This window comes from Odontesthes bonariensis, chromosome 14, assembly GCF_027942865.1.
Source record: "Odontesthes bonariensis isolate fOdoBon6 chromosome 14, fOdoBon6.hap1, whole genome shotgun sequence".
NCBI classification, from domain to species: domain Eukaryota; kingdom Metazoa; phylum Chordata; class Actinopteri; order Atheriniformes; family Atherinopsidae; genus Odontesthes; species Odontesthes bonariensis.
The window spans coordinates 13,737,253-13,748,104 of record NC_134519.1 but is presented as its reverse complement, the minus strand read 5'-3'; the positions used below and the strand labels follow the sequence as shown (position 1 = coordinate 13,748,104).

Genomic DNA, 10,852 nt, shown 5'->3' with positions numbered 1-10,852 from the left:
CTCTGAAGTATGAATAGGCTCCTGGTGCACCGGTGTCCTAGAACGCAGCTTGGTGTTGGAGTGACGGTTGAGTCCTGGAAGCTCGACTTTTTATATCAAATGCCCCTGTTTCCTCTCCAGTGCCCCCAAACCTTTGGTAAACAGCAGTAAAGATGCTATTTGGCCGCAAATGTAAATCACCAATCAGCGAATGTAAAGGGAGACTAATGGCGATGTTAAGAAGGTGTGACCCCGATTGGAGATTTTATTCAAGCCCATTGTCTCCATGTCTGGCAATAAATGTTCAAATAAACAACAATTGGCCTTTGAAAAGCGGTGCTCTTATCAATCACAGAGTGTGCTGCTATGGAAAACATATTTAGATTTGCGTTATGAAATCGCAAAAGGCAAATACAATGTCCCGTCTCCTGTGGAAAAAAGTTGAAGCTTGATATCTTGAGAACGAGCACTCGCAGTGGGAGGTCAGTGGAGCCTAAATGAATCCATTCATTCGGGGTAATGGGCACACTGTTATAGGTGGAAACCAATTACTTCGAGAAAGTCACGAGTGTCACTCGCTGCACTTCGTGAGATTTACATAGTTGTTTGTCCAGTTGCAGCTGGATAATCACTAAGTTTGTGGCTCTGTTTTTTTAAAAGAGCCCCCAAAGCCCAGCTGAGCTAATCCACTTGCCTGGCAGAATTATTTTTAAAGTTAGATCGGTCAGATAAATTGTCTTTACTCAGTATATCTCACAACATAGTTTTAAACTGGACGATTGTGATTTTAGATTACCACTGTGCTATTTATTAAAAATCTCTGATGTTACCAATTACTCGTCTAGTTGCTGGACTTAAGACGGAATTTATTACTTAAATGTGCTTATTTTTGAGGATTCCTTAAAGCCAGCAATGCTACTTACAAGGAAACTCTATTCCATCTGTCTCCTTTGATCTTTACGCACGATTACGCACGAAAAAAGACATACAGAGTCTGAAAAAAGTCCGTCTCTTTCACTGTAATAAACATCTAAGAGATCAAAGTTTTTTTTGCCTTCGTGACACCTTGCAGACAAGCCATAAAACGTTTGTCCCTAGATTAAACAGAAAGCTATGACAGAAAAGTGTTGTTTCGCACGTCGATATCAAAATAAGGAGGTATTAACTACTTGCACGTGTGTTTTCTTAAAGCAGCAATTATTTTCGTTTGATCTCCCCCTCCATTATTTCTTCAAAGCTTCGTTCAGACCATCTTAAAGCTGTGGAGATGTAGTGATTTATGGCGCAACTAAGTTATTTCCAAGGATCAAAACTGTTTGATTTCTATTGATACGTAAGAACTGATTGGTTTTATACTACTCTGGCGTCTTTGCTTTTTAAATGATTCTTATCAGCAACAAGAGATTTAAGGTTGTTTTTTTTTTTAACTCAAATGATGAGAGTAATATTCATACAGAAAATAAAAAGTGGCCAAACACGCACACAATTGGTTCTTCTTACACATTTTACAAGCAGGCCATCTTGTAAACCTGTCATCGTGTTTCATATAACAACTCCTGAGATTGTTGTATTAAATTTATTTACAAAATTGTCATTTCTACATATATTACATATAATACAATAATTCTTTAAGGTAGCAAATTGTTGACAGTATTTTGTTCAGGGTAAACTATGTGTATTTTTGGGAGGGCCACCGGAGGTCCTTGGAGTTGTCTGCCACGAGGGGACGCTGCTTTTAGTTTTGGCACAGGCAGGAAGTGATGGAGAGGACGGTGCGAATCTGCCCATGCTGGTTGAGGAAGCTGTGGCTCTCATAGCCTTGGGGAACGCACGAGCTGGACTGTCTTTCAGACCACAAGTGGCAGTTTTCCGGATCAGTTGGAGTTCTTGAATAGAGACATACACACAAAAAAAATATTAAAAATCACGTCATCACCACAAGAGCCCACCGTTTCGGGCACTGCATGTCCTAAAACAAAGATTTTTGCTGGAAAAGATAGAATAAATATTAAATCTATCGAATTTTATGTCTCTAATCTTCATTCCATTTGCAGCAACTGTGCAAGTTATTTTTGTTCAGTGCTATCAATCACTCTTATGAGTAATTATGGATGTTTTACTCGCAATTTCAATGAGGGTAACTTCTCTGAATGACAGCATTTTGTTTCTGATGAACACGAAAATGAAAATTTCACATTTATGCAATACAATATGCATGTTTCTTATAAAACAAGTAATCCCAAGGAAAAGTGCATGCATGGAATCAGTACTGGGTTGACTTTACTCTGATAAGCATTACTGCTTTTTTAGACAATAAATCCAATGCAATGATGACATAAAAAACAAGTGTTTTTGAATGTGGGAACTCTTCTGTTTTTCATGATATTTAGATAAATAGATAAGGCTCGCTCCATGCTGCAGTGTCAAACTAAAGGCTGGCAATATAAAAAGGACATTTGGTGCTGGCATTCAAATGAAGTCAACACCTTGAGCACAGAAGGTGTCAGAGCTCACAGACAATTGTTACAAGTGGAGAGCAGAGGAGGTGCATCTGAAGATGTGTGTAGCAGCTGTGTTCGTACTTACCTGAGAAGGCACCGGTTTCCTGCAGTGCAACCTCCCAAACATCTGCCCACATCTATTTCCTGGAGAAAATTAGCAACACAGAGGGAGGGAAATCAGCTCGCAGCTGCTCACAAATATTGACCCAGTTGAGTTGGGGGGTCAGCCTCTGTTTAGCATGTTAACAGCTGTGATTCAACACCTGCAGGGGCCATTTGTGTTTGCACTCAAACTGCACTTTTGGTGCTACGACACAGCAGATAACCGAGACTGAAGCAGAGGAATTTAGTTTTAATTTCCATTTAATGATTTAATTGAAGCTTCATGTTAAGATTTAAAAAATGGAGGTTTTCTTTTGTGGTTTGGGGAAGTTGGTTTTGCAGGTTTTTTAATCCTTTTAAGGGCATCTTGAGAAGTACTTTATTCAGTTTAAATCCCTCTTTACTTCAGATATAGTGGACAAGCTACTTTAATTTATGTTAAACAATGTCTTTCAGCAAAAAAAAAAAAAAAGAGCACATCTGGGAAAGAGATATTTGTTAAGTAATGGAAGAAAAAAAATGTCCTTACATATGTTGAGTAAAATTATATGTTGTTCCACAGTTGTTGCAGTTACAGAAGTTTTGACTTCCTAAGGCGTGTTTCCCCTGTCTTATACTTCTTGGAAGTATATGTTGTTGTACTAAAATCAAATCAGCATGTGCTTGTGTATGAACAAGAATGCAACACATCTTGAAGTTTTTCACATCCAGGATGTGCGGTGCCAGCCTGTGGAATAGTTTAATTGAGTGCCGTCTTCCACAAGTCTCTAATGAATAAAGACACTTCATTATTGTCTGGCACCCAGCTAAAGCCCAATTTCCTCTGAGCTTCATAACAAAAGAGTGTGAATCACAAAAGTTGTGCATTACAAATGAATGTTAAATGTCCAATGCTAATCGAATAAAAATGATCTCACTGAAAAAAGTCTGAAAATAAAACATGTGGAAGAACTGTTTGGAGAAATAGCTTCTTGATTACACTTACTTTGAGCCTCTCCTCTTTGACGCCCTCTGCATGTTGGACTATTTCATAGTAATACTCTATATATGAGACCCTGTAGCAGCTTTCCTTTAGCTCACAGGCTGCCACAGTCTGAATCAGATCCACTTTGTTGGGAGTTTCCACCCAGGCTGAGTCAAACTTAGTGGGGACACAGGAGAATCCCTCTGTGAATGATGAAAAAAGATAAAGACAAATAACTCAATTATAACCTGTGATCCAATATGAAACAAACATTTCCAACAGCCATGCTTTAAATACAGGACTCAAGTCACCCCATGAATTAAACTAAGTTTAATGCTGTTTTAAGTTAGTGAAATATAAACACACGAGTAAGCACGTAGAATACATCCTATGTAATGAATGTCAATTTTTATTTAAATTAAATGGTTCCACATTCAGAAGACTGTTTTCTCCCACGTTCGAAAGCTCACCTACCTAATAATGCAGATGAAGTACCCACCCTGTTTAATGCAACAAATAGACACTCCCTAGTGTGCATTAGGACAAAGATGAAATCAAAATGTAAAGTTTTATTTTAAATCAGTGCTGGTCCAGGCCAAATATAGCTGAAAATGCCCCCCCCCCCCCCCCAATAAATAGTTTTGCATTTGATTGGCTGACACATGCTCGCGTAGTCACTTCTACCCCATTTCTTATTTTAAAAATGACACACGTGCACACACCTGGGGATCCTTTGGACCGTGAACATCCTCCCACGTCTATGACTGTCTCATATGGTGTTTCAGAATAATAAGTCTTCAGTGCTGGGACGCGGATGCACTGTGTCAGTTTGATCTCACAATGGCACTCCACGATGACCTCCACCTCCCGGGGCCCCTCGAACAGAAGCATCCGGTCCACGCGCATCCCAGTCGGCTGGCACACCTGGTTCATCCCGCAGGAAGGCAGCTGGTTCAGCGGCTCCGCGCTCTCTGTGGCACCGGCTCCGCGCGGCCGCATCTTTGGCAACCCGAGAGCAGTTAGTAATTGTTATACTTTTAAAAAAGTTAAAAACGTGTTCTTGTGCCTTTAAGAACAATGCTGAATTATTTTGGATTGGAGGCGTTTATTACACCGTTTATACAATATGGAAAAAAAAACGTTTCTAATCTTTCAAAATTGCATTTTTATATTAGTTCACTTTCACATTTTTTCAAATATTAAACTGAAGTAGTTGCTTTTTGTGATAATAAAGTGTTCATTGTGGAAGAGCAGCCTTGTAAAGTAATCACAAAGTCACAGCGCGCCCTTGTGGCCAATGTAGAAAACTGTAACAGCTCTTCAATCTACCTTTTTGCTCCTGAGAAATTCCAGCATTGAGGAATGTTTTGAGTATTCCTGCTGGGCTGCTTCATGGGGTGGTCTTATTGCCCCACAGTGTGACCTACACAGTCCCACATCTACACTGACTGGACTCCCAGAAATATCTGAGAAGGGAGAGACGAAAACAAACAAACAAATTAAACCAAATGAATCGATAAGTCAAGCAAAAACTGTTTTAAATTTATTATTAAAGAAGATATCCTTCTTAAACATGTGTTGCCTTACCTTGCCCAATGTACACAAAGTGGCTCTGCCTCCTGCAGCACACTCGCTGTGTAAACAGGTTTCTGTGATCAACGTGTTTGCTCAACACTCCACACACTGGAAAACACAAGACAAGTATGTATCTGTGCCATCAGTGACTCACAGATCATTTGTGAATGAAGCAATCATTAGAAAACAAGCTACCCCAAACAGGTGGCGGGACTAGTTTTACCATTATAAAAAAAAATCACTCTTGATCAGTTCATGCCTTGCAGCGAAACTTTGAATATTTGGTTGAATGGAAAGTGAATTAACTCTACTTTGAAGTTAAGAGAATGAATGGGTCTCTTAGCATCACTGTATTCTACTACATATATTTACAAATTAATGTTAGCTTATATACTAGCAGAGATTTATGACACTCCAACAAATACACATCACAGCCTCAGTAAAACAAAATAAGTGATCAGTACTTACAGGTCAGGATAAGTATACACAGAAAGATGGGGAAATGTTGGGGTACATCCATGACTTTTGCCTGAATCTGCTCCTCAGCCGTCAGATCCTGAGTAACCCTCTGCTCCCTGATGCCTCAGATATTTATACAGGATCAAGCTTCCCAAATGTCACCCAAAAGCAAGGGCTCAAACTGGTGTGGAGTAAAAAAAAAAGGGAGAGTTAATCAAATTTCCATGTTGAATTCTTTACTGGCAGGGGCCACTTCAAAGTAAATCTCCCAGCGGCTCTGCATCTGCAGCAAAGGGAATCGGCGGCTCAAATGGGTTGAGCGGACCCGAGTTCACACTAATGAAGAGCTTAAGTAGCCTTGAGTCATTAAAGTGTCGCTCTCACAAAGGCATTAATCATCTTTTATCTCAGGGGGAGTGGTATTTAGCACCTCGAACTTAAAACAAAACCTGGTCCAAACACACAAACAGGATCAGCAGGGGGGCTCCGAGTCTCCCCTCCAGCACCTTTGTGTTTATTCAACATGACACCAAATGGCCAGACCCCCTCAGACCTGCTCTTCAAATCTCAGCTCCCTTTTTCTCTTCACAAGGCAAGGCAAGGCAAGGCATCTTTATTTATATAGCGCATTTCATACCACAGGCAACTCAATGTGCTTTACATAAAGACAAGGCATTTAAAAGAACAGCATAAAGCAGCATAAAAACAAGCAATTTAAAGAGAAAAAAAATAGAATAAAAATTAAAGCAATCAAAGAAGAGGGGAAAAAGAAATATATAAACTCAACCACACGCACACCGAAAGAGAAATGTTTTTAACCTGGATTTAAAAGTGCTTACAGTTGTGGCTGATTTCAGTTCTGTTGGTAGTTTGTTCCAGCTGTGTGCAGCATAACAGCTAAAAGCTGCTTCACCGTGTCGAGTTTGAACTCTGGGCTCCACTATCTGACCTGAGTCAGCAGATCTCAGAGCTCTGCTGGGTTTATACTCTGCTAGCATGTCATTCATGTATTCTGGACCTAAACCATTCAGTAATTTGTAGACGAGCAGCAAAACTTTAAAATCTATTCTGTATCTGACTGGGAGCCAATGTAAAGACTAGAGAACTGGGGTGATGTGATGTGATCTCTTTGTTCTGGTTAAAACTCGGCTGCAGCTGTTTGAGACTCTTTTGGGGGAGTCCAGTCAGAAGACCGTTACAGTAGTCGAGTCTGTTGGAGATGAAAGCATGAATCAGCTTCTCCTGATCTGTTTGGGACATGAAACCCTTCATTCTGGATATGTTCATAAGTTAATAAAAGGCTGATTTGGTGACTGATTTGATATGATTGTTGAAGGTCAGGTCTGAGTCTATCAGCACGCGAGGTTCCGGACTTGGTGTTTAGTTTCTAGAGACAGTGACTCAAGATGTTTACTGACAGCAAACCTCTTCTCTTTGTTGCCAAACACAATGACCTCAGTTTTTTCTTGATTTAACTGAAGGAAATTCACAGAAAGAAAAGATAAAGTACCAGAGTAAAGTGTTGGATATTATGCAGGTTTCCAAGCATGTTATTCATATTGTTACAGGAAAATTTAACCAAGAACACAGTTTAATAATAAAAAAAAAAAAAAAAAATCAAGAACCCAACTTATATTTTGTCACTCATAGTATGATCTGAGAAGATAATGTTCATCAGTTATGTTCTCTTTTCAGACACTATGGTCTAAAAAGTATTTTTTAACAGAAGGAGAGACTTGTGGCAGCATTGCAATCCAAGCATTTTTCATGTTTAATTAGGTTGACCTACTTTGATGTGCTGATGTGATCTCCTCATTTTCACCAGGATCAACGGATCATCATTCAGAGAGCCATCAGACACCTTGATTAAAGTGACACCCGACACCCTACAGCAATTTTACAACAAATGTTGTAGTCTCCAATGATTCTGGTAAAAACCCGCAGTCAATCATAGTAATTGCTAAATCCGATTGTGATCAAATCAGAGAAAATCGAGATGGAATGGGAAAAGAAAAGCAGTAATTCTTAAATTTACTCTTGACTTTTTGGTAATTGCAGGCAACATAAACCAAAAATATTCAGTGTTTAGTCCATTTCTTTCAATCTATCAATATTCCATTTTTTTCCCATTAGCACAAGTGTCTTGTGTTTACCTTGAATATGCCCTCAATTTTGATTTGAAGGCCTTTTACAAGTTGCAACAGCAAAACTTTCAGTTTTTCATGCTGCAAATCTTTCTCAAAACAGTGTGATGAATCATATCAGGTGCTAGTTTGTCCCATTACATTTTATCACTGGTGCATTTTTTCCTCTCAAAATTCTCCATATATTCTCTGTTGGGGACACACAAGGACTGCAGGCTGGGCAGGACACTGTTCGAGGACACTGTTCGAGGACACTGTTCCAGACGTCTTGAGGTTTGTTCAGTTGTAACTTTGCAGAGCTGAACCATACTGTCATTAAGATAGATTCTCCTGCCAACTTTTCTGAACAAGCCACACTTGTCAGTCTTTTTTAACTGTACTGCAGTGAAATTTAATGTTTAACATGCTGACTAAGGCCTGTAGAATCTGAGATGCAGATTTGAGTTTTGTTGCAGTCTGTCTGAGCATAACATAGTGTAACCTCGGAGTGAACTTTCTGGGAAGACTGGCAACAGTCTCATATTTTTTTCTCCTTGTGAACAACCTTTCTCACCGTGGAACTCCAAATTATTTGGAAATGGCCTTATGTCCCTTCCCAGGTTGTCTGTTTTTCTTGACATCGCATAAACACACCTTAATTCTCCAGACCAGCAAAATACAATTTTTTTAGAGGTGATCACACTTTCTGATGATCAGTTCATCAAATGTGTTTGATTAACAGCACCTGGCTGCTACTTATGCTGTTAACGCCTATTTAAACAATAAGGCCACACTTTTAAGGGTGCGTTTTTTTCTGCATTTTGGCTTAGTTTTTGTTAGATAAATAATGACACCCTGAAACTCATCATGCTTTGTTGATCACCTGAGGTTTTATTTACGTAATTGTAAAATGTGAGGATGATGATGAACTCTTTATTATGTCCTTATATGGAAAACCTTAGAATGTAAACTGTAAACACGGTATTCCTTCCATAATCCTTAAAACTGTTGCAACAGTAGAGTGAGAAATATGCAAATCTTTTCAAATAGTTCTTTTAAGAACATTGTTTTCAAACATTTTCTCACTCATTTGAAGACAAACTGAGGATCTGCTGTTCATCTTTGCTCCTCAAAGACTCCTCTGATGGATATTGCTTTGTGACGAATCATGCTTACACAGTCTGTTGATATCAGCTGTTTGAATTATTTGCTTTTACCTAATTGTACCAACTTTTTTTGGGGATGTGTACCTAATTTGAATAGCAAAAAGTCATTTTTATTAAGAAATGAAATAGAGTTGATGACAAAAAAAGATGAAACTTATTGAGTTTGCTCAGTCTGCAGTGAAATAAATGTCAGTTATTATTTTCCACAAGGTTATTTAAATGCATCCTTAGGGTTAGATACCATGCTGAGGAGATACATTCAATCACAAGGTGCAGTAAGTGCTCCTCTTAGATCATTGCTGATGTTTCCTATTAAATCTAAAGTTTTTCGGCTTTCACAGCAGATCACCTTTGCCTACTTATTATAGAAATGTATGTGTTCATGTTCTATTTTGTTTGTCCATTTTGAGGAAAAAAATGCCACATGGAAAAAGGTATAGAACAACTGCTATGGACCTTGTGGTGGGATTGTTTTGCTAGCTGCTGTTTCCAAGGTCAAGAAAATGTCTTCATTGTTGTGTATTTCATCCACTTTTTAAATTAATTTGAATTTTAGGGAAGACATGAATCCGAACCACAATGCATTTTTTTCCCTTAATGAGAGTGGACCTACTGACTGTCTGTTTACTGGTTCGCTTGTGAATATTTTACATTCATAGCTCCGCGAGGAGCCCATAATATTCAACACTGTACAGCTAATCTTTAATGATAGATTCTTGCACACGGGTGAATAATATACCAAGAATTGCCTTGGAGTGGTACTGTAAACAGTCTTTAAAAATGGCCTGTGAACATATTCTGTTGTCTCTGTTCTGCGTTGCACGTGCTGAGATGTTCATTGAGACCAGCTTTATGATGAGTCATTTGTGACTTGAGCCGCTTATATATTATGACTGCTAGACAATCCCTGTGTCCAGTCTGGGTATCACAGGTTGGCGCGACTGATGGGGAACAGACGTGAGTGTGTGTTTGTGTGGCCTGTCTGGTGTCATGGTCAGTGTCTGGGTCACTGTGCTGTTGTGTCACCCAGTTACAAGCCGGCCCCCCACCTGATCACTTCATTTAACTTTTGGCAGACCTAGGTGCTGTTTACACATACCTGGGTATTTTGATAAAAGCATATTTTCTAACCTTCGTTTTCAAAAAAAACTTGGTGCACACAGCCCCGTTTTAAAAAAAAAACACGTCTACATTGATCCGCATAAATACGCTATCAGGAGCTGTTAAATTACGCCAAGCCTGACGGTGGCAGTGTTAGAACAATGAGAATTCCACACAAGCCAATCAGAAGCCTAATAGAGAACCGCTGACAGGAAGAACTTCCGGATCCTTTTCAAGAAGAAAATATGGCGCCAGGCTCATGTGTGTGGACTGATAGCGAGACTGAGCTACTTTTACACGTTGCGCTGGACTATAAAACTGCTAAAGCCGTGAAAAATGTCTTTATTGTTCACACACACTACATTGTATGACTGTAATTTTCAAAATCACACAAGCGAGTATAGCTCTCAACAACAGAAATGCTGCTAGTACCTCCATGCTTGCCAGATATACAATGAATGGCGTTATCACGCTAGCATCCTGCCAATATGGCGGATAGGGCCGGGGCTCTGTACTATGACGACAACTCCGCATTCCATTCTGAAAACTCCGTTTTCGTCTCTTTCAACCAGTTTACACACAAACGCTAAACGGAGTTTTTAAAAAATCTCCACTTTTGCCGGAGTTTTTTTTTAGCTTCGTTTTCGGAGGAAAAAACTCCGTTTGTGTATAAACGAAAGGCACAAACGAAGGGAAAGGTCTTCGTTTTTCAAAATACCCGGGTATGTGTAAACAGCACCCTAAAGTGAGGAGAGAATACAATTTTTATTTTGAGAAAGAAATTCACTGGCCATTTGTATTTCAGCATAGATTTAGGCAGCAATCATTTTTAATTTATAAAGTAAAAATGCAGCCCACGTTTGCCTTCATCCGAGGCCTAAA

The 10,852-nt window shown here is 39.2% G+C and overlaps 1 protein-coding gene across 1 annotated transcript; it reads right to left on the bottom strand.

The window, feature by feature from the left end:
* Positions 1-1,557: 1,557 nt before the first annotated feature.
* On the bottom strand, positions 1,558-5,282 carry pnhd (pinhead). Its single transcript, XM_075483288.1, has 7 exons — positions 5,276-5,282; positions 5,134-5,229; positions 4,876-5,012; positions 4,269-4,545; positions 3,568-3,749; positions 2,566-2,624; positions 1,558-1,865 (listed from the first exon to the last, which is right to left on the bottom strand). The coding sequence occupies exons 1-7, from the start codon at positions 5,280-5,282 to the stop codon at positions 1,715-1,717; spliced, it is 909 nt and encodes a 302-aa protein (XP_075339403.1). The 3' UTR covers positions 1,558-1,714.
* Positions 5,283-10,852: the final 5,570 nt, after the last annotated feature.

Bases quoted from the DNA above. Each gene is read 5' to 3' on its own strand.
- pnhd (XM_075483288.1), bottom strand. The intron at 3,750-4,268 runs GTGTGTGCACGT...CATCATTCACAG, and splicing joins ACGGTCCAAAGGATCCCCAG to AGGGATTCTCCTGTGTCCCC. The intron at 2,625-3,567 runs GTAAGTGTAATC...AATTTTCTCCAG, and splicing joins TCAAAGAGGAGAGGCTCAAA to GAAATAGATGTGGGCAGATG.